This window comes from Phaeoacremonium minimum (genome assembly GCF_000392275.1).
Source record: "Phaeoacremonium minimum UCRPA7 unplaced genomic scaffold PA7_03_scaffold_496, whole genome shotgun sequence".
NCBI lineage: Eukaryota > Fungi > Ascomycota > Sordariomycetes > Togniniales > Togniniaceae > Phaeoacremonium > Phaeoacremonium minimum.
In genome coordinates, this window is record NW_006921398.1 from 1196955 (window position 1) to 1220055 (window position 23101).

The 23101-nt window shown below is 50.0% G+C and overlaps 7 protein-coding genes across 7 annotated transcripts; 4 read left to right on the forward strand and 3 right to left on the reverse strand.

Moving 5' to 3' along the window:
- Positions 1-1051: 1051 nt before the first annotated feature.
- UCRPA7_7009 (putative sulfate permease 2 protein) lies at positions 1052-1750 on the forward strand (the record flags this gene model as incomplete). Its single annotated transcript, XM_007919544.1, has 2 exons — positions 1052-1117; positions 1172-1750. The coding sequence occupies 2 exons, from the start codon at positions 1052-1054 to the stop codon at positions 1748-1750; spliced, it is 645 nt and encodes a 214-aa protein (XP_007917735.1).
- A 999-nt stretch (positions 1751-2749) lies between these two features.
- Positions 2750-3520, forward strand: UCRPA7_7010 (putative secreted protein; the record flags this gene model as incomplete). The annotated part of the gene is made up of 1 exon (XM_007919545.1): positions 2750-3520. One exon carries the CDS (start codon positions 2750-2752, stop codon positions 3518-3520), a length of 771 nt encoding a protein of 256 aa, XP_007917736.1.
- A 1428-nt stretch (positions 3521-4948) lies between these two features.
- Positions 4949-6209, reverse strand: UCRPA7_7011 (putative actin-like atpase domain-containing protein; the record flags this gene model as incomplete). Its single annotated transcript, XM_007919546.1, has 4 exons — positions 4949-4954; positions 5010-5474; positions 5526-6102; positions 6154-6209. 4 exons carry the CDS (start codon positions 6207-6209, stop codon positions 4949-4951), a joined length of 1104 nt encoding a protein of 367 aa, XP_007917737.1.
- A 2478-nt stretch (positions 6210-8687) lies between these two features.
- On the reverse strand, positions 8688-9767 carry UCRPA7_7012 (putative acyl- thioester protein; the record flags this gene model as incomplete). The annotated part of the gene is made up of 1 exon (XM_007919547.1): positions 8688-9767. The coding sequence occupies one exon, from the start codon at positions 9765-9767 to the stop codon at positions 8688-8690; it is 1080 nt and encodes a 359-aa protein (XP_007917738.1).
- A 6953-nt stretch (positions 9768-16720) lies between these two features.
- Positions 16721-18628, forward strand: UCRPA7_7013 (putative small s protein; the record flags this gene model as incomplete). The annotated part of the gene is made up of 1 exon (XM_007919548.1): positions 16721-18628. The coding sequence occupies one exon, from the start codon at positions 16721-16723 to the stop codon at positions 18626-18628; it is 1908 nt and encodes a 635-aa protein (XP_007917739.1).
- Positions 18629-19490: 862 nt separating this feature from the next.
- Positions 19491-20303, forward strand: UCRPA7_7014 (putative c6 transcription protein; the record flags this gene model as incomplete). Its single annotated transcript, XM_007919549.1, has 1 exon — positions 19491-20303. The coding sequence occupies one exon, from the start codon at positions 19491-19493 to the stop codon at positions 20301-20303; it is 813 nt and encodes a 270-aa protein (XP_007917740.1).
- Positions 20304-21784: 1481 nt separating this feature from the next.
- Positions 21785-22657, reverse strand: UCRPA7_7015 (putative 3-hydroxyacyl- dehydrogenase protein; the record flags this gene model as incomplete). The annotated part of the gene is made up of 1 exon (XM_007919550.1): positions 21785-22657. The coding sequence occupies one exon, from the start codon at positions 22655-22657 to the stop codon at positions 21785-21787; it is 873 nt and encodes a 290-aa protein (XP_007917741.1).
- Positions 22658-23101: the final 444 nt, after the last annotated feature.

Consider the following 23101-nt stretch of genomic DNA (forward strand, 5'->3'; position numbering starts at 1 on the left):
ATGGGATTGACTGCGTTGTTCTTTCTCTTTTTTGTCAAGTGGTTCTGCAACTTTATGTCTAGGAAGCAGCCCAAGAACAAAAAGTTATGGTTCTTTGTGTCTACTTTACGTATGGCATTCGTCGTTCTGCTGTACATTCTTGTCAGCTGGTTAGTCAATAGGGGTATTGAGGATCCGAAGAAGGCGAAGTTCAAGATTCTTGGTCATGTGCCTAGTGGTGAGTTTCTTCGACTCAATTTTGGTTTCTTGATTTAGCAGACGATAGCTTACACCCAGTTCAGGATTTCAACATGCTGGAGCACCAAAGATAACCAAGGATCTCCTTTCAGCACTTGCACCAGACATACCGACCACTATCCTCGTTCTGATTATTGAACATATTGCTATTTCAAAGTCATTCGGGAGGATTAATAATTATATTATCGATCCATCCCAGGAATTGGTCGCAATTGGTTTCTCGAATATTTTTGGGCCATTCTTAGGAGGATATCCAGCAACAGGTTCCTTCTCGCGAACAGCGATTAAGTCGAAAGCAGGCGTGAGGACTCCTCTAGCAGGCATCTTCACAGCCGTCATAGTACTTCTCGCACTATATGCTTTAACCTCTGTGTTTTTCTACATTCCATCAAGCTCCCTAGCGGCTCTTATCATACACGCAGTTGGCGATCTCATTACTCCGCCAAACACCCTATACCAGTATTGGAAGACTTCGCCGCTTGAGGTATTCATCTTCTTTGCTGGCGTTATCTTAACGGTGTTCACGAATCTAGAGAATGGTATTTATCTAAACATGGCCGCATCGGCAGCACTTCTTCTATACCGATTAGCGAGATCATCAGGCAGATTTTTAGGACGGACCAAGACCATCACCGGTACCCTTCACGACCTTAATGCTGGGGGAAATGTCGGACAGACGAAAGATTCTTTCTTACCTTACGATAAATCCGACAGTTCGAATCCTAGTGTTCCTGTTGAGTCTCCTTTCCCAGGGGTCTTTGTTTATCGTTTCACGGAAGGCTTCAATTATACAAACTCATCCCATCATCTTGACATGCTCACTGTATACATTTACAAGCATACCCGGCGGACTGAACTTGATAAATATGACAAGATCGGAGTATGTTGTGAGACAGCTGCAAATTGACCCTTTACTGATCGTATGTGATGATAGGACCGACCATGGAACGACCCCGGCCCAAGACGGGGAAAGACAGTGTCAGATGATGTGGCTACTAGACCTATCTTGCGTGCTGTGATTCTCGACTTCTCCGCCGTCAACTTCGTCGACGTGACTTCCGTCCAAGCGCTAATCGATCTGCGCAATCAGTTCCAGCGATACGCCACACCTTCGACAGTTGAGTGGTACTTCGCGGCCGTCAACAACCCTTGGAGCAAGCGCGCACTCGTTGCTGCAGGCTTCGGTGCCGCGTCTCAGAGCGTTGATGGCGACAAGGAGATTACACCTGCCAATCAGATTGTCACCGTGGCACCTTCACAAGTGCTGACCGCAAAGAGCGATGCGAGTGGCTCTGTCTCCGAGAAAAAGCCTGGTGATGACCTGGAAGCTGGGGTCGCAATCACCCCTGTAATCTCCTCGCCTACAATTGGCGATGATGGCAAGCTGGTAGAGCAGCCACATGAGGATTACAATGGGAAGTTGGCCCCAGTTTGGGGCCTGAATCGCCCATTTTTCTTCATTGACGTAGCCACGGCTGTTGATAGTGCTATTCTCCATGCTCAATCCCGATAGCGAGATAGGCAAACGCTGTTGTTAACAAGGATCTGAGGCAAGGACTTGTCGGGATAGTAAATTTTTATTCCACCACTCCTTTACCAGCATTACGTTGGGTGCCTGATCAGTGCATTTATACTTGGTGAATAGACCTGTAAACTACCTGCACAGTTAGGTCATCGTGGAGAGCTGTTCAACGTGCGTCTTGATTTTGAATTGCTCGTTGGACGAACGTTACCAGCCCTGCTGACAGGACATGGCTGAGGTGAACCTGAACCAATCAAGTGGGCGACTTGGGAATCAAGACTGCCTATTTTGGAAAGGTCCTGCGATAATCTCGGTTCGGGTGTCTAGAGCCCTGATCAGCCACGTATTGATTCCAACAGCATTTTCAACCCATGCCTGTGCGTTCTGGAGGATTCAAGCCACTGACGACCCCAAATTGGAATGATGGCAGCGAATGGGAACCAACTCTCTTATACCTCGCGTAAGACCTTCGGTCATCACAAGTGCCTCGGCCACGGACAAGGCTACTAGACGCGAACGCTTCCATCTGCCATATTTTCAGTCCAGTCAGCACTCCAGTAGCACAGCCACCACCATCCCATTTACCCACAACCTAACCAACACTGCAGCCCAATGATTCCACTCAGTCACCCATGGTGTCTCGATGCTAGGATGATTTGTTTTTCGAATTACTTCTCGGTCATAGTCAAATTATAGCATCTGCTTTCGTGCAGTTTCAAGTTTTTCAGCTCGCTCAGCCTCTCCTTGGCTTGGCTATAGGTGCCTAACCATTCCAAATATCTAATTGATATCATGAGGTTTACATAGTGTTTTGGCCGAGGATCGTCAGGAGGATATGGGTATATAAGAGCAGCAACACTCGATGCATTGTCAACGGACTCACCATCTTACATCTCTCTATCAAATATTCAATCGAACTCAAAGCGATAAATAGTCCACTTCACAACTACAGCAATTTTACACCAATATTCTTGCTCCTTCAAACAAACTATGGCCTCGGTTTTCCGTAAGCTCTTCCGCCGGAAGAAGCAGCCACCTCTGGTGTGCGCAGTCCAGCTCGACATGGACAATGATCACACTCATCAGCATACAGCGGCGTGCTTCATCGACATTGAACCACTAGCCGTCGTCGAGCTCTTCCAATCCCAGGGCTGCCAGTCCTGTCCTCCCGCGATCCCCGGCATCCTCGAAGGCGCGAACAATCACAATCTTCAGCTACTTTCCTACAACGTCACTCTGTTTGACCATCTTGGATGGAAGGACACTTTCGCCAATACCCAATGGGATGCTCGCCAGCGTGCCTATGTTAGAAAATGGGCACGCAACAGCCTCTTCACGCCTATGGTGGTGGTCAATGGAATCGCCGATGGCAGTGGTGCTGGCGGGAAGGACGAGGTCGCTGATATCGTTTCGCGAGCACGTGGGCTGGGACACGCATTAGACTGGCACATCTACGTTGATGCCAACGACACTGATGTGAGGATCGACTCGGATAAGCAAGAAATCGAGCCTCATGACATTCTCGTGGTCGTCTTCGATGCTAAAAGCGAGAATATCAAAATCAAGAACGGCCCAAACAAGGGGAAGAAGGTTGAGCATAAAAACATTGTCAAGGAAATCATCAAGATCGGTGAATGGACCGGAGGAAACGTGGTTGTGCCCTTGCCTGTGGCTCGAAGCGCCATGGAGCCAGGGCTTGGTGCGGTTGTGATGGTGCAAGCACCATTAGGAGGCCCTATTGTGGGTGCTCAGAGGTTGTGATCACCTCTCCTATGATGAGCGCAAATAACTGTCATATGCGCTCATTCTCAATTGACGGGACGCTATTTCTTTTGTTTCTCTCTTATCAAGGGCAGTGGGTGGTGGTTCTGGACATGAGCAAGATTTAAGTAACAAGTAAACTAAGAATGCGTTCACACACAGTCCTGACTTATCGTCACACTGAAATGATGTCAATTTCCTGGTCATTCTCCAGCACCCCTGCATGTGTGACACCATCAATGTGACCTTGAAAAAGGCATATTAGCTCGATATCCCTCTAATCTCAATTCTTCTTGGTGTTACTTACTCCTGATTATGTAGCCCATCTCGATGAGCGCAGATCCCTCCAAAATAAAAAGCAGTAAATTAGACATTAAAGCAAAGCAATCCATAATATTCGGCCTGAATAAAGGAGTTCCGAGTCGGAACTAGTATTCAGGTGCCGGGTGGAGTTCTCGTAAACATCCAATGCTCATACCTTGTCGGCGAAGCCATGATGGTCCTGGAACTCTACAGAGACATTCTTGGATCCAACTCGCTTCCCATTGTGATAGACAGCAAAGTCGACCGAGCCTCCGGAACAAGTCATTTCGGTGTCATATTCCACTTTTGTGTAGACTTTACCGAGACTATTCTTGAGAAGAGGAAGGTTGATAAAATCAATCCTTATTTCCCAAACAATCTCGCAAAACTTGGTAACGGTCTTGTCACAGCGAGCAGATGCGGGAGAAGTCCTAGACATGTATATGGTTTGGCTAATAGAAGTCGGTGGTGTTTCAAATAGCCGGTAATAGCTATGTCGCACTGGGGTCTTCCCCACGATGTTCTCGCCCTTTGAGTATTGTCAGCTACTGTTTTACATTTTATGCCACTCTTATTCCAATGCTGACTTTCTTGAGAAACCATCTCATTTGGTTATTGGCCTTGTATTTCTGTTCCTTCGTATGCCAAAACTTATCTGTGGAGTCATGTTTGCCCGAATCCCAATCGGTATAGTACATTACCCCATAGCTCGACCGAGATACGCGTGATTCGACATGAACTGCAAATGCAGGATGCAAGTTCTGTGTCGTCAAGGCATGAATGACAGCCCCTCGGCAAATAGCCGTCCACTACAAATCTAGGGTCAGTTGTTGCTTATGAGACCAGCGTGAGAGTTTGAAAAAGCCGAGTGGAGATATCCCGAGAGTGGTGTTCAGGTTGAGACAATTTCGATCTCAAAAACTCAAACCATGACTCTAGGAGGTGTACTTGAACAGTAGAGGTTACTTGACTTACTGGTCCTGTTCCCCGAGATTGGAGGATTTCAGGGGTAAACCTCAATTTAAGGTCCTCAAAGAGATATTTGCATCGTCCAAATCCACCAACCAAGATGACATACTAATGGGTTCACGTCAGTAACTCCATCTGATAGAAGAGTGAGAGAATCTATGGCTTTGAAAAAGGTGATAGCACCAAAGAGAGCTGAAAATCCAAATGTCACACTAACCTTCGGAGCCTTATGCTCCGATTTTGTCACTTTCTCGATCTGGTTCTCGATAAGGTCATGAATCTTGTTCATGACCGGCCGAAACACACCACACATATCGTCTGCATCAAGTTCGATTTTGGGCCACCTCTTCAAAGACTTCCTCTCATGAGAGTCGATGCATTCGAAGGGATATTGGATTGTCCAAGTCCGCTCTTGGCCGAGGAATTGTTTCTTGATGCCGTGTTCCCAGTCATCGTTCAAGATGCGTTGACGACTGGTCGATGTCATCTTGTCCCACGATGCTTTGCCCATCTTCAACTCGAGGAGTCTCGCGAAGGCATCGTCGACAAAGACAGCTCCGCAAAGCCCACCCTGGCCTGTGACGCATTCACGGACAGTCATAGGCTCCGTACTGACAATTTTATAGCTTATGATATCCACGGTTCCACCACCACAGTCGACAACTACGAAGGTATCCTCTTTCTTGAGATTTTATCAGTGAAATAATGTTATGTAGTCATAGGTGGAAAATACCTTAATATCAGGGCGCTGTGTCAAATCTGAAAGAGTTGCAAGTGCAGCAGCTTCAGGTTCAGATACGAAGGTAAGTGAAGTTTCTGCTTCCAGGCGCTTTTGGACGATTCCAGCTAGAATTGCGGCCTCCCGCATCCGAGATTTTGCGTACTCGGGCCAGATAGCTGGAAGTGTGATGACGACATGATGTTGGGAGTAATTCAGAACCGCCTTGCCGACAGCCGTGGTGATAATTTGGATCGCATGATTCCAGAGATGGCGCAGGTACAAGCCAATCACCTCGATAGCCGTCTTATTTATGTTTCTGAGGTATGCGCGAGCTTCTCGGAGCTGTGAACTTTCTCGGACGTCGTTAGGTAAGTCTTTCTCCTCGATCAGCAATAGCTTGAACCATCTCAAGGGAAGCTCGTCTGGATCAGTCGCATAGCCCCACGAAACCTCTCCTCCAGGCGTTTTGCTAATGTTGATAGCACTAGGTACTTTCTCGTTGTCAGAGTTGCTATATTCTCTAGACTCCCAGCTCGTGATGATCTCGGTGTGCTCTACTTTGGACCATGTCCATGCAACACCGGAATAGCTGGACTCGGTCAGCGGGTACTCTTAAATGCCTAATGGAAGCTCCACCTACGTGGTACCAAAGTCGATGCCAATCACAATATTTGGGTCTGCGTCAGAAGGCGCCATGATGGCGGGCTCTCAATGTCGAGGTAGGAATCCGAAAGCTGGATGTGGTTGGGGTTTGGCAAAGCTGACGTGAGGGAAGGGAGTTCGTGGTAAGGAATAGATTGAGAAAGGAAGTGGGGCAGTTTGTTGGGATAGAGCAGATCGCAAACGCAGGTGTAGCTTTCTAAGAGGAATCTGGAGTGAAAGACGTGAGTGAGCGGGTCTGCGGAAGGTGCAGAGTGGCGGGATGATGTGGATGTGACCTCTCACTGCGCGAAGATAAATCTGTCAAGCTGGCACGACTCCGTAGTGGGTGGTCAAGGTTTTGTAGAAAGAGAGGAGACAAGTCTTCTTAATGTGGTGGAGTGGGAGATCGTTATTTAAGCCGTCGAGGGTGAGGTTGCGAAACTATTGTCTGCCGGGAAGACAGTTCTCAGAAAGAAAATAAAAAGTTGAAGCGCAGGCTCGAATGTTCTTGGAGAAAGTAGACATCCAACCTGTCCTTTGACCTGCTCGCGGTTCACTTTTACGTCAGGTTGGTATTTACTAGCCGAGTTTTGCCCACAAGCCCAGTGTTGGGGGAGTTCATTCGACCTCAAACCTCGCATCGAACGGCCAAGGTTCTTTCGAATGAGGTTTTCTTTATTTGTGTTAGTTGACAAAGCTTTCAGAAACAAAATGATTCACTTGCTCTTTCATATCGACTCCGAGTGGAAGCCGATCCCTAATTGTCCGCCACGCCCATGTCTTGCCCGTTCCAAGCTTGCCCGCCCAATATGCTGTTCTTGCCATTCGTTGAGACCTAGCCACACGTTCATGGGCATATTTTTCCAATGGCGTTCGGAAACCATCTCCCTTCGTCGGTCTGTCAAGATGCTTTAGAAGATTTCCGGCGAGCACAGTAGCATCTTCGACTGCAAATCCGGTGCCTGTGTACAGTAAGCAACCACTTTTCCAACTGATACACTTGCTAACCTTGTCCACTACTAGGGAGCATCAGCCTGGCTGCATCCCCGATCAAAGCGATACTATCTAAATGTATTTCGTCTGCCTTCCAAACTCGTTGCCTCAGGGGGCTACGAATAACTCTTTCTGCATTTTCGAGAAGACCACCAAATGAACCAGCGAGTGGATGGTAAACCCCAGCATGCTTCCTCAATAGTTCAACAGTAGAAGCCCTCGGATATGCACTAGGATAAATGGATCGCTCCCAGCCAAATCCAGCAGGTGTACTTGCCTCGTCGCCTTTCAATGTATATGGCGAAGGCGGTGCTGCTGTCTCAGGAAGAACTAAATCCCAGCGGATCTTGCCCCCAGGAAGCCATGCTGTAGATAGGTACCCCTGATCCAACCAGATGCCATGGATTTCTGTTGTGCGTGGATCACTGGGGTCGAGGAAGTATCCAGAAGACATTCCATAAAACCCTGTTAAATTCATGAAGTCGGGCAGCCATCGATCTTCAGCTGTCAACGGATCTCTCTGTGACAGAATGAACCTTCTCACGTATGAGAATCCTCCATCTGCTCCGACGAGAAGATCTGCATATATTTCAAACCCATCATCGAAGCGAAGTCTTGTGCCTGTACCCACTGTCTTGATAATTTCGATCCTCCGGTCCCACCGGACCTCGCCTCCCCGTTTACGGACAGCCTCAAGCAACAGAGCCTGCAACCTGTTACGCTCAATTGATCTCGGACCTGTTTGCAACTCGGCACTCCAGCAGGTGTTCTTGCAGCCATTCAGGTATCTGTATAAGCCAGGACTGTCTCCATCGCCGAGACTCCCTCTCCAGACGCGGATACCGGCGAACTCAGAGCTCGCCTCATGCAGCTTATCTCTCAAACCCAACTGATATAATGGGTACAATCCATTCGAGAAGATCCCAATCGCGGCGCCTGCAGATGGTCGATGCCTCTTCTCCTCATCGGAAGACACTGCTGCTGGGTTTGGTGAGTGGTCAAAGAGAATGGGGCGGAAGCGCGCTGCAAGACGCGCGTGAGATAGCAGCTGCAATGCCAAAGTAGGTCCAGCGATACCTGCGCCAATGATACACACCACTTTACGCGGCAGACTGCCCATCGTCCATTCGATGCTTTCGACCTGGTGTTGAGGATCAAAAATGTTTAGGTAAGGTCGCGAGCTAAGACGTGGACCCTCGCACCCGACCTCTCCGAGAGGGTTAGGGTTATATGAAGACAGGCTCTGGTTCCCAGAGCGTGTACCTGTCCCTTTTTCGACGTTTATGAAGCACAACTCGTGCCAAAAATTAGACGACATGGGCGCTATGAGTTTATTGTTCATTAGTAGTCGCAACACATTGCTATTATGCTAGGACTTGAAGTAGACCACATGTAATTATCGAGCTTAGAGCTTCATATTTATGTACGACTAATGTCAGGCCTCAAAAGTCTAGATAAGTGAGATAACCAAGTTGCAGTCACCAATGTCGTGAATCAGAATCTAGATTTAACAACTTTAGCTAGACTTCTCCTCTCAGATTACTCTGTAACGCTCGCGTTCTCTGCGATTCGGATCTTGTCGTCAGGTGAGTCGGCCTCATCTTGACGCTTCTGAAGATCTCCAATCTTCACTCTCCTTCTGGCATCGACGTACATCATGTACTCCTGGTATGTATGCGGCAAGACCTTGACGTCCCTAGGGACAGAAAAGGTGTAATTGAACTGCCCTGTTGAATTGGCATTGCCATGTTCAACATCTCGGACCTTGCTGTCGACGCGGACATGCACACGCGTCATTGGATTCTTTGGGTCTTTCTGCTGTGGATCGCTGCCATCTTCCTCTAGCAATGGTGGATCGGTGTATGCCACAGTCGCAGTCAGATACAGCACACTACCAACCGGAACAGGATTGCGGAAGGTGCAGGGATCGGCACTGATAAATGTAGGGCGTGCATGCGCGAAACTGGCAGCACAGCAGAAAGCCAGCTCGAAGGTCTGCTTCAAGTGATAGCCACCAAAAATCATCGTTTGGTGCCTATTGCGGTACTGCGGCTGCATGATGGAAGCTGTCGAAAGCTGTGTCCTGGACATAGCCACCACGTTTGATGGCTGTCGCAAACTCTTGTTTGGGTCGTGGTACTCGACCTGCTTCAGCCAGATCTTGTGAATCAGGGCCGATTCAGGGTCATTGGGCTCCTGCTCGAGAAGAGAGTTCTTAAGCATTTCTTTCTTGGCCAGAGATTTCGCCTCGCCGGCCTTGAATATCTCCTCCTCCTCGGGGGTAGAGCAGATGAGCTTTGGCACATTGGTTGGTTTCTTGGTTACAGGGTCCAAAGCAACCATTGTGAAGGTGCATGTCAGCAGTACGTCTTCCGGCTTGCTGGGCTCGCCTTCTCCTCTAGCTCTAGCAACCTTACATGTGATTTCTACACTACTTCGGCCGGTTGCGTAGGTTACTTGACCACTGTATTCGAGATCGCAAATCTCTGTAAGTGGGTGAGCTATCGTGATGCGGTCCAGCGCAGCCGTCACAGTAGTGACACCCGGACCGGTATGCTTGTACACAACGATGCCAGACAGGGCATCAAGGTCCATAAAGATTGTACCAAGCCTATGCATTGGTGTCAGTGCGATTCACACGGTCTCATAGCTGCGATCCTACCGTATATGGCCCGATGAATTGATATATGTATCAGAGAGCCATGGATCTCGTCCAAGTGGAAGAACCTGCAAAGGTGAGTCAGAATTTCTAATGATAGCGACACCTCTGTCCAGCAAGACCGAGGGCTTACCACTCGATGATAGCTGTCGCTCATCTTCTTCGGCGACAAGTCGCGTTCGTGATGATGTGCCTCCGCGAATTCAAGAGACTGTCCGTCTTGCTGTAGTCTCCATGCCTCGATCCAGGGTGTAGGCAGCCGATTGTCTGTCAAGCCTCGAAAAACGCCATCGGTGCGCCTAGGCGATCCAGCGCGAAAGCATCTCGCTTGCACCCGCGGACGCGTCGCAGTATCCAGACATCGCGCAGAGGAGAGCAGCCTCCTGGCCGTCGTACTCCTCGAAGCCATGACGAGTACCTTCGTGCGGGACAATGGCCGCCTAAATGTGAGTTGAAGTGAAAAGACGCTCGATTCAGTTTGTCTAACGCGAAGCGATCTTACTCATGGCTACGACTTCTTCCGAAGCACACGCTAAATCGGCTCTCACACGCTGGTCGGCAGTGGGTCCAACTGGCGGGGTTCAGCGTCCGCAGAATGGCGCTAGAACGTTGAGTACCTCTTTGACACTTCATTCCTTTCACCACCAGCATAGTCAATGAGCTCACCACCGTGAAAGTGGGAGTCTTCATCCTCAAATTTGAATGAAAAGAGCGGGACAGGTCTTCTTGAATCTCATTACAGTATTTTGAAGTATCATGGTAAAGAATTTAACACCATTTCCCCTGTGCTCTTCTGAGAGGCAGGGTCGGTCAGTTAGACAGGATGTGCAGCAATCGACGCATCCTTGAGGCAGAACATCCCAACGTGCTATGTTCCTTTAATATCATCATCAATTGTAGATCGTAATCTGCCTACGTACGCCGCATTCATTTATTTCGAGTTCAATGCTCGCCTGAGGGAAGCGGTGCATCTTTGTCCTTCTTGTACCTTTGAGTTCCGCAATAGTGTTAGTCGAGTGTGTGCAACCCTTTGTTCACATATTGCGTCCGAGTATAAGCCAGCCTCATCGCATGATAGCACATTTGTGTGACTAACTTTTCGATTTCAAGAGATTGCAAGCTTCATTGAAAAGGAGCAACTTTATAACTAATAAAAACGTCTCGCTGTGCACGACGCAGCAATAAGCCAACGATGCCACCCAAAATACCATCAAATGTCCAGCCGGCAGCTTCTAAGGATGCTTCCATTGTGTCCAAAATAGCACGAAAACGCCGCCGAGAAGACGACAACCCATTCGTCGATGAAGTCAAGAAGCCGAAACACAGAAATGAGAGAGACGAAGAAGTGCTTATGTTGGCAACTGGATATGGTCCCATCATACCTAATGGAGGTCTGAAGACTAGTTGGGTCGGTGCTAGATTTGCCAAGAAGACTTCTACCAAAAGGGGGGGGTATCAATCAACGGTGAACTCCAAAGGCTACCAACCTCTAAGGAAGGACGGAAAGGTCATCGACGTGTCTGCTAAAGCAAAAACACACGGCCTTCCTCACGGGGGCAGGTTGATACATACATCCGCGGCGGGCTTTCTCTGTGGTCTCTACTCGCTCATAAACAGCATAGCAGCACAGTTTCCAGAGTGGCATGTCCCTACCATCAAAGAGCTCCAATCACTCTTGAACACGCCAGAAGCACGAGAGTTCAATAAGGGAACGCAATACGCAGGACTGAATTCGACGAATAACCTGCGAATTGACCAGATTGCTCTTATCCTGAAACAATGGGGTCTAAAGAGAAATCCTCAGTTACATCTGCGTCTTGGTGTAATTGTCGAAGGTGTATCAGAGCCAACTCTGCCGCCTATGGAGGACTTCCCTGATACCATATGGGTCTGGATATACAACGATGGTCATAGTTTGGAAGATGAGAGTGACCAAGATGACGATGTGGACGTTGAGAATGCTGCGACAAGAAAACTTGGTCACTACTCGGGCATTAGTCCAATGCAGTCATCATCGTCAGCACAGGTCAGTCCCTCCGGTAGACTTTCACAACTTGGAACAGCACTGAACATGGTTATAGGCATAGGTGAACCTCCCAAACATCGACGAAGACGGGGACCGTCATCATCTCCCAAAGAAGGTCGAAAATGGCGCAGAAACGCCAGTCTCACAGATCCCGACGGTTACATTATACAGAAATGGCAGGGGCTCGACAAGCGCATCAAGGCTCTCATAAACAATACTTTCCTACATGCATGTCACGAGGTTTCACTTCCGATAAATGATTTCAAGAGTTCCAATACTACTCTCACATGGCCAACAGGATCATACAGTCTCGAGCGTACTGAACCTACATCATTCAGAGACATTTGTGGCAGGCCTTCACGTAGTGCATTTTTGCAGCGAAGTCCAGATACTGGGCCGGCAAGCACAAAGGTCATAGAGAGAAGGACTATGTGCACGACAAAGCTAAAGTGCTCCTGAAAAAGCAAGATAGCCTCTATCACGTCAATATCTATCGCTTCGCGACATCGTCTAACCTTACTACTAATGTTGACAGTTCATCCCCTGAGAAGGACACCATGATTCAAGCCTCTTTAAAGTCCCTCTTGGGGAGCTTCTGGGGCCACCTCGGGTCTTCAGCGGGAAATGGCGGTTCTGATTGAAGATCGTGTCATTTTCGTGCGATGCGCCGCAAAGATCGACATCATGTTGAGGTCTCAAAACACCCAGTATATCGTCTTATTCCCCGAGGCTGGTTGTGTCTTCGAAGAACAGGCCAGCTCTCTCCTTGGTAGTCCAGGGTCATTGCCAGATGCCCTCAAGAAGCTGACCACTTTGGCGGTGACACCGACGTTAGTGAAGATCACGAACTTTGCGGAACCTCGCATGACAGACTCTGGAAATAGTTACACAATCAAGGCAGGAGTCTTTAGCAATTTGCAAGAGCAGTTTTTCAAGGATCGCCGATAGGCTGATGGGGATGACTGACGTTGCTTGATGGAGACTGGTTCCTCAGCGATGGTGTGTTTCGTTTCCAGTGCATGTTCCTTTAACTATTATTTAGATCAAGTCTCAAGTTAGTGTGTTGGTGTCTATGTTTTTTTTAATATTTCTATATCCAAATCTAATCAAGCTTAGAAAATCATTGAAGCTAAATACTTGAACTAAACTTCCCACGATCTTGGATTTATTTCCAAACATAACATGAAACGGATAACTGGTTGTGAAGTCGCCTGGAACCTGGCGGAGACTTGTGCCCAGGTCGATGCTCTTCCCTGTATCATCAGCTTGTGCGAGTGCAACGTGACGTGAGTCATCGGCGTTAATCGTCTCGTTGTGAAGCTCGAATCTCACCCAGTCCTACTCTAACGTCACGGAATTGACACGAAGAAATTATGCAGCCTCAGTAACGGAATGAGACAATGCTTACATGTAGGTATTCAATGCGCGACGATGATTCCTGTGGAAGATAAGAAAAGACGAAAAAAGTTGAACACCTTTAAGGACGCCCGAAGTAACTCCGATCTGTCACTATGGAGGCACGTGGTTACACGCTGAATGGCTGCCTGATAGACGTGATCCTTGTGTATGCTAGGTACAACTTGATTCCCTTGGTACCCTAAGACTTGTGCAATTCAAGCGACTTCTTAATCAGTACCAGTGGCCGTCTGCGGCCGTCGTCGCTTACTCGTCCTTTTCCAGAGTAGCACTGGATAGTCTCTCGATCCCATTTCCGGGCCTTTAAACTCTGATGCTATTTATGTCACCCTGTCTGATCTTTGATGCTTTCGGCAATCCTAGTTGGAGGCCTCATTGGCTCTTACTTGGGCCGAGTCTATGAGCAAAGTGTGAATGTTCAGTCTTTGATCTGGAATAAATAAAGTCTAGCTATGAAAGTCTCTGAGATCTCATTGACTAAATCTGATACCCAGTAGTCTGCTAAAATGAGCCATGTTGGTAGTTGACTTCAACTATATATGGCCCTCTAATGAGAATGGAGAAAATCCAATAAGCCAGTACTGCGAGGCCAGCGCGACGAAACGTGTCTGTGCATCAGCGTGCTTCCCGTTGGCTGTCTGGGCGTTGATCACGTCGCCTAGGTCAAAGACGTTGGCGCAGCCCATGGCCTGTAGCGTATTTTTTTGTCTACCTTCACGCGGCCGTCAAGATCGAGCATTGCCGCTGGGACGAAGGCCGTATTAGGTCGCACGCCAAAGGTTTGTATATAAAGGTTCGTCTCGAGAATTGTCGTGGCTAGGTTCGTGTCCATCTCATTGTTGTTCTTGCCGCCCGTCCCTAAATCTAGAACCCGCTTGCCCGTCGGCGTCGTCGTGGCGCTCATGACCCGTGTGTGTGTCATAATCTTGACATTTAGAGCCTCCAGCTCGCCTGCCACCTCGACGCCCGTCAAGCCAGCGCCGGCCACAACAATGGATCGCGCTGCTGCAATTTTCTGGCGAAGATTATGTGTCTCGTTTTTAGTGGTCGTTGTATCATTAAGATTTTTGAAGGGCATGGCTTTCTTGAAGAAAGATCCGGTAGCGATAACAGCGTGTTGTAGTCGATAATTCACTCGCTGCTGTTCGTCTTCACAACCACTCGGTGTGCCTCGGGGTCTAGACTTTGTGCCATGCCTACTACATGCTCGAATTTGGTTGCCCCGTACTTGGCGAAGCCCGGCCAAAGGGGGTGGAAGATCTTCTCGTAGCCAAACATGTCTGACAGAATGGCGCGAACCGTTGCATAGGTCCACAGAAACTCTTCGTTGGGACTAGCCAGCACCACACGCAGGCCGACCGACGCCGGCGTGTGTTTCAAGAGACGGTGGGCGAGCGGAACGCCTGCCAAGCCGGCACCGAGCACCGCAACCGTGTGTGCTGTAGTAGGCGATGTTGTGTCTGTGTCGATGAGTTACTGAGGCTTTTTCCCAGCCCAGAGTATCCGGAAAAAGAGTGGACTAGCGAGTACCAGTAAACCCGGTATCTGGTAGTAAGAAGGCTCTGCGAGCATTTTCTTGTGGATGACGGTGATGTAAAAAGGGGGAAAGTGGCTTGTCAGGTCGCTCAGATAGAGTGAAGAGTGGTGGGGTTAGATTGATTATTCATTGAGACCACAACATGGTAAAGACATTCCATGGTCTTTACTTGGGCTTTGAACAACTGGCTTGAAGGAAATACCTGAGTACATACAATACTCCTTCAATGTCAGGCGGTATTACTCCGTGATAGTCGCAACGTCTGTGCGCAAGAGGGATGTCTGTGCGCATGTGTATGTGGGGGTGTCTGTGCGCAATATGCCTGTCTGGGCAATCCCTAAGGCCGACTTAGGAAGTGATTGTCTGCCGTTGGTCTAGGGTCGTCCCTTGAGCTCCACTCCCATAATAGGCCATATCATGGAAGTCCGAGCCAGATTGCTGCAGAGAAACTTGGAACATGGCATGTTCCTAGGTGGCCGTTCCTAGGTAGCCAGCCATGGACGCCACACAATCTCCATGAACTCCATGACCTCGATCACCTCCATGGACGCCATGGACGCCATCTCAGCGCTCGATACCGCTGCGTGCATCCTCTCCATCACGGAGTTTATCACAAACCTCTTAACTTCCCCAGACTCTCCAGTACAGCCACTGTTGTCATTGAATCGCGAAGATGAGCCCACAATTTCAATTTTAGAAAATGTCAAGACTTTGAAAGCCGCATTATGCGACATTCAAATGCCTTCTGTGCCGCAGGTTTCTGCGAATGCATCCCAACCTACAAGCAATGTACCAGCTTTGCAAGATCTTGTTTCTGCTCGGGATGATTCCTCGGCGCTGCTAGAGAATATCGAAAGTATACTGAGATCATTAGCCGATGATCCGAGATCGCAGCCATGGGAAGATGACGCGAGAGCCTGGTTGAGATCTCAGCTCGCGGATGCAAACTGCGTTCAGAAATCAGAGCAGCTTTCTTATGCTGTGACACATCATGTTAGCTTTATTCTCAGGTATGTGGTGCAGAGTTCCATGTTCTAAGCAGCGTTCCTTTTCATTTCCAATTTAATAGCACGAATGGAAAAAGTCTTACACAAGATGCTAGCTCTCGAATATCCGACCTGAGCCAAACCGTAGAATCATCGGAGAGTAAAGTGCGATATACCAGACCAGAACACGAGTCTCAAATTGATGTCATGTCTCGCGACTTAGAAGATCTGAAACGAGAAGTGCAGAAGCGGTCGGTGCACCGAGATCCAGGCCTCTCGACGGCATTCACGGAGTCAGATATCAAAATGTTTAGAGCCCAGTTGGCAGGCCTGACCGAGTTAGAAAAGTCCTTGCTCGCCGATACAATTGTGTCCAGCCTGAATTACAATAATCGGCCTATCCGCCTCGATTCTATCCCCCAGGCACACAAGGATACCTTTCAATGGGCTTTCGACTCGAGACTCTCGGATTGGTTCCGCGCTGGGAGCGGGACTTTCTGGATCTCAGGCAAGCCAGGGTCAGGTAAATCCACCTTTATGAAATTCATATCCAAGCATCCTCGGACAAGGGAGCTGTTGGCAGGCTGGGCAGGCTCTTCAGAATCGCTGGCTGTTGCGGCACATTACTTCTGGATCGCAGGTACGCCCATTCAGAAATCCTGGCAGGGACTTCTGCAATCTCTACTCTTCGACCTCCTTCACGGACACCCACACGCTATCTCCCTGGCCGCCCCGAACCGCTGGGCAGCCGCCAGAGTTGGACGGTGGGATACCGCGGCAGAGCCTTGGTCCGTTTCCGAACTCGCCGCAGCGCTACGAGCTCTGGCAACTGCTAACAACCTGTCGCTAAAGATGTGTTTCTTCATCGATGGGCTCGACGAATACGACAGCAATCACTCCGAACTCTGTGAGGTTCTCCATGATATGGCGAGCTCTCCTCATATCAAGATGTGTTTATCTAGTCGTCGATGGCCTGTATTCGAGAGAACTTTTGGTGGTGACGGCCAGGAGAGCCTTGATATTCATGAGCTCACACGGAACGATATTCGGAAATTTGTAAATGGCCAGCTGCAATCCCACTCCCGCTGGACTACCGAGGTGCCCGAGCAAGTCACTTTAGAGAAAGCTGAGCTCGTAGATCGAATAGTGGCCCAGGCGGATGGCGTGTTTCTTTGGGCCTTCTTCGTGACGCGGTCGTTGGGCGAGGGCCTCTCCAATGACGAGAGCATCGGAGACCTGAAAATCCGTTTCGGCCAACTACCGTCAGATTTAGACCAGTTGTTCCAACACATGCTAGAGAGTGTGAACCTGGCTGACCATCCTAAGATGGCAGGTATCTTGCAGGCCGCAGTTCACGCGCTCGAGCCTCTCCACGTCGACCTGTACTGGCATCTGGAGAAAGATCTTGACGGTTACGATTCCAAATCTCATGGTCTGATGAAGTCAGCCCCTGAAAATATCGCCGCCCGCAGAGAGCAGACTGTTCGTAGCATCAACCAGAAAACAAAGGGCTTGCTCAGTATTGTACACGAACGAGCCGAGTTTCTCCACAGAACCGTGAAAGACTTCTTCTTGACCAAAGATATGGGGGAGTACCTTCGCAGCAAGCTCCCAGCGGACTACAATGGTTTCGCTTCCATCGCTGCCGCGTATCTTAGTTTCCTCAGAACCACACGTCAGGACCATCCGCTTGTCGCAGGTGTCATACGACAGGGACGTGGCCTGAATACTGGCCCATTCATCTCGCATCTAAATCAGGCCCTGGTGTACACGTCAGAAGCTCTGAAACAGACAGATCAGGCCGGCTCTCACCAACACCGGCAGGTAGAGAAACTGCTAGACCAATACGAGGCAGCCATCGTGACCATGGTGAACGTCGGCCAGGTCAGCATTAGCGGAGTCAATTTTCGGGACTGCGACCCCAGACTAGTCTTCCGCGAGGAGTTGCTGAGGCACGACCTGGCACCCTATCTCGTCAAGAAGATCCGCGAGCAGCCCGAATTCTTCGCCGTTTTCGATGAGTCGCCGCTGTTTGCCGCACTCATGCCCATGTCGCGCAACAGTGGCGATAGTCCTCCGCCCGCGTCAGAGATTCTCGACCTTCTCCTGCAGCGCGGCGAAGACCCCAACGTGCGACCCCGTCAGCCTGGGGCCGGGCCCGCATCGGACGACACGGCATCGCCGTGGGTGCTCTTCGCACGGAGCACCATGTCCGTCTTCAACATGCTGTCCGGGCCCTGCATGTTCCCGGCCTTGCGGTGGAATGAGTGTCTGAAGCAGGCGACCTTCAACCGCCTGATGGCCCATGGTGCCGACCCCAATGCAAAGCTTCTGGACCGCTGGGGCGCGCACACCGTCTTCTCGCACTTCCTGGACATCTCGCTATCCAAGTTCCTCGGCGAGGAGTGCTTTGAAGACTACCTCGGGACTCTAGACGCGTTCCTGCGGGTGGGCGCGAGCCTCGGCGTCCCCGATCCCGCTGGCGCAGCAGGCGCGGGTGCCGAGACGGCGTTTGGCAACCTCGCGAGGCGGCGACCGGAGGAGCCTGTGCTAACGTCGTTCTGCACCGAGCTCAAAGGCCTTCTAGCGAGATTTGCAGCGGATCCGAAGCGGGCCATGTTCATCTCGTCGGTCTTGAAGAAGCTCATTGTGCACTGCTCTGGTAGGGAAGAGGCCCTGAGAGAACTGGACTCGGCGATTTCACAGGGCTGTCCTGCCGATATTGCGGCACCCCTGTCCCAGCTGATCAGCTCTGAGATAGAGGATCGCCGGGAACAGGAGTCGACGCGAAAGAGACTCCCAAATGGTGACTGGGATAGCGGGTCATCTGGATCTAAGCACCTTAGGCGGGCGTAAAGGCAATGGTGAGTACCTAAGGATTGGCAGGCAAGACAGAGTCCAACCGAAAGATAGATGAACGTATTTCCTGTAGTGAAACAAGCATGTAGTAGGTAACCTGCTTGTTTTAAGGTCCACTAGAATCTAGTGTCCCAAGTACTTAGTAACATGTGATTGTAGTCGTTCAATAACATGTCAGTTTCAGGTTGCCTAAGGTCGGTACTACGCTGTTTCTCGCCGTAAATTGGGCCGGCATCGTCATGTGGACAGACGTCGACATCAATCAGATACTCTGTCAAAGGTCTGAGTTACTCAACTCAGTCTAAGCTTAGAATCAGCTTACCCTAGGATGGTGACAGTTCACTTTTCAGTACGGACACGGATATTGGTACGCTTGAATTTCGTCTCGGCATACATAAGCAAGTTGATCAGACGAGTCTCCTTTGTTCCCCAATCGGGATGCAATGGTACTTCAGGTAGGGAGGTAGGGCTGCATGTCGGCACTGAAATGCCCGCGGCTAACCTTGGGTTGGTTAGCGGGCCCGATACGCCACCACAAAGCGTGCCTTGAACCCCCACGCGCCCTGTTTCACCAAACACACCTGCACTCACACAAGGCTCAGCCCACTGCTACTCTTGGTTGCCTTGGACTATCAAGTGACCGATACAATCAGTCACGATGAGGCTGAATATGATAGAGTATGTCTCATACCGAGGCACAGCCCACTCGGGACTGAGGTTGCCTGCCTCGGGGGAAGATATGTGCTACTCTTCTTCTGGGGGATTTCCCTTGGCTCGAGGACGAACGACGACATCGAAAGCTCGCACAACAAAGACATCGTGTTCGAGTATTACAAGGATATCTTCTATTTGAAGCGAAATGCCTCTCATGTCTGAGCCATCAGAGACCTCTCCGCTTCTCGCGAACTCGGAACAACCTCACGAACCTGACACAAATAATCAGGAACTATGTGATGTTCCAATGGACGATTCACTCGACACAGCGCCATCAGTGCCGGCCCTGCCCAAGGTTGACACCAACATCTCATGGCCAACTCCCGCCGGTCTCCCACCGCGGGGTCCCAATGATGAGAACCTCGTCATCTTTCGTCGAGCCCTGGGCATCAACTCCCACCTCTCAACCTCTACTGAAGGTGGCACCCTCGAGCAGGGCCGAAAAGCCGCGGTCGGCGTCTATCGAGCCGTCCTCCACGAACAAACAACGAAGAAGCGGCAGCACCGCATCGTCGGCGTTCTAATATACCTCTGCTACTTCGCCCAGATCGTCATTGGCGCCGTGCTAACGGCACTGGGCCCAGCAGCCGCGCATCATGCCTTGACGATAACCATTCTCGGCGCTGTTAATACCATCATCGCAGGAGTCTTGGCCCTTATGAAGGGACAAGGCCTTCCGGAGCGTTTGCGTAAAGACGAGATTGAGTTCCGCAAGTTGCAAGATTGGATAGAGGAAACCGAGTCTCTTCTCGCAGTTGGCATCATCGGACGAGACAGGAAGGAGGTTGGTTTTCTTGTTGAGGTGGCTTTCAAAAAATATAATGCAGCAAAAGCCAGCGAGGAGAACAACAAACCCGACAACTATGTCCGGCAAACACCAGAGGCGAACAGTCGCCCAAATTCGGCAGCAAGTGAGAACAGTACCGGGAATGCCATTGTCAGACTGAATGTGAAGTAACGTATGATGGAATTTGGGTGAGATTCTGGATGAGATTTAGCAAGCGTTGGATTTAATGGTTATAGACGCTAGATGCTTTCTTTGCGGTATTTCGAGGATACCACATTATGTTGCATTAGATTTATTCAAGGATGGTTTAAGGTCTTTTCTCAATTCACTACTCATAAGAGCATAGATAATAGACATCACAACTGCTTGTTTCGATCATTCATCCTTCTACTCCCGCACTCTCATCGTATGTCTCTCCCATCCACCTCTTCCCGATCCCAACACCTGTTAAGGGCGAGCTGTCTGTCACGCCCTTGATCTGGTTGCCACACCATTCATGGATGCCATATCCGCCTGCCAGTGCAACTCCGAAGCCCTCCTTCGGCACGATCTGTCCGTCTTGCTCCGTAACGCCGTCCGCCCCATCACCCCATAGGTACAAGGGGTCAACTGTCCCGACCGCGATAGAGCACAAATCACTGTTCTCTTTCTCCCAGCTAATGAAGCCACCGCAGGTGGCACAAAATCCGCGATAGGCACCGGTGCTGGCCGAATATTTCTTATACTGCGGAGGCGGCTCCTGGAAAGGAGCAGCTTCAGGTTTGAGCCAGGCAAATTTCGCTGGTGGATCAGCCCGCAGATAAGGATAGAAGAGCGAGCCAGTGTTACGCCTGCATTGTGTGCATTGACATGTGCCAGTCTACTCGGCATTAGAAGCAGCAAATTGACAAACTACAAGGAGAAACTCACCATCTTGGTAAATTCGAACTCGTCGGCAAAGTCGATCCTGTAGCGCACGGCGCCGCAGAGGCAGCCGCCGGTGACGAACTTGGGCTTTGGAAAGTCAGGAACAGAAGCCATGGCGATCTAGATCACGGAAGCATGAAAACAACAGTAAAAGCCGAGTTATGGCAGATTATTCATATTACATGGCCATGTATATATACCAATCTATCTTGGCTTTATGTGGAAAACGCATGCAAATCTATGGCGCTGCCGACCCAGTTGTCAAGTACGCCTTTCGCTGCTTGTGGTGGCGTTTCATGGCCTAACACGCCTTTCCCACGATTCTCCTCTATCAGTGACGATGGATAATGAATCTATGAGTTCATAAAACTATCCGGCACTGGCGAATGACAGAAAAGATCTAAAAGATAGAACGATGCAAGATCGATAAGAGCTATCATAGATAATGAGCATCTGATCTAGTGATCCTAGGTAGTCCGGCAGCACTGTCAGCCACAGGAGCGGGTATCGGTGTTGCTCTCGACCTGTAGGATGGCGCCAGAATGCCCGATAAGGAATCTCAATTCGTGCCGCAATAATGAATCCGAAAAGATATTGCTCGTTCAATTGAAAGACAACAAAGCATGAATGATATTATCTGATCATTTCAATGCAGATTTGTATATCCTACCAGTCCCATTGATAAACGCCCTGTGATATCCCAATTCCCGGTTCGACTGCCTCTTGTCATGGCCATGAACATACACCTATGCACCTCTGCTCTCCTCCACGATCTTACGCTTCTCCCGCGCCCTACGTGCTGCCAGCTCGGTCCTCTCCTCGGCACTGAATAGGCCGTTGCCACTCTTCTCTCCCAAGTTGCGCTTATCCATATATTTCTTCCCCAGCCACTCCAGCTGGTTCTCACTGTGCAGCTCTGGCTTCTGTTCTAAATAGTGCGCCTCGACTTTGTGAATGGTGTCAAGTCCAATCTCGTCCATCTTCTCGCACGGGCCCTTCTCGGCGTGGAAGAAGTCTCGAAACAGCTCATCGACATCTGCGGGCTTGGAGACACCTTCTTCTAGTACCGCGAGCGTTTCTCGTTTGATTGCAGCCCAGATACGATTAAACACCAGCCCCGTGCTCTGCACGTGGTTGGGCAGGACCATGGGACGCAAGCCTACTGATGTCATCTGGGCGGACAGAAATGGGAAGATGGTCTCGGCTGTCGACCCCGAGGACATCAGCTCCACCATTCGATTGCGAGGCGGGATGTAATGATGTGTATTCAGTAGGCGGCTTGCGTCTTTAACCCCGGGCTTGTCTGGGGTAGCCAGCATCTCCGCTGTGCGGAAGCTGCTGCTATTGCTGGCTAGGATACAGTCTTCTGTGACCAGCGACTCAACCTCGGCGAGAACTTTCCGCTTCACGTCAAGTTCTTCAGGGAGCGCCTCAATGACCATCCAGGGTTGGCTGCTGCAGGCAGAGGTAAGACTGTCAGAGGTACCGACATGACCGGGGTGAGTAGACTGCTCGAAACAGTAGGATCCAAGTGTATCGGAGATGTATTGGATAGCCGATGTGAGTACTTCGGGCGACTCGTCATACAGAACCACCGGCCGAGAGGTTGATGCCCACATCACAGCAAGTCGCCGCCCCAGGACTCCTGCCCCAAGGACCAATACAGGTCGTTTCTCAAGCTCCGTTTCCGCTGGGGGTTTCCATTGCGAGGATGCAACCACAGGCGTGGTGGAGATGTCACGTCTTAGGCTCGGCAATGTTGGTGCTCGCACAGAGCTCACTCCTCCAGTCCCAAACTCGCTCGGTGCATGATGATCTCTCGAGGACGCTGCACGGGTCAAAGTATAGTTCCGGAAACCACCAGCGGTTGAGGCACCCGTATATGCGGTGCCCAGTATCTTAGAGAGCTGGCGAGATCCTGCTAAACAGCACACTCCCCCTAGGAGTTTTGTGTTGTTGCTCCAGATTGCGCTCGAAGACGGTATCAAAGATGTCATTGTTTGCTCACGATTGTAGCTTGGAGTCAAGCCATCCTGAGCAAGTCAGTCCAGAACTACTCGCGG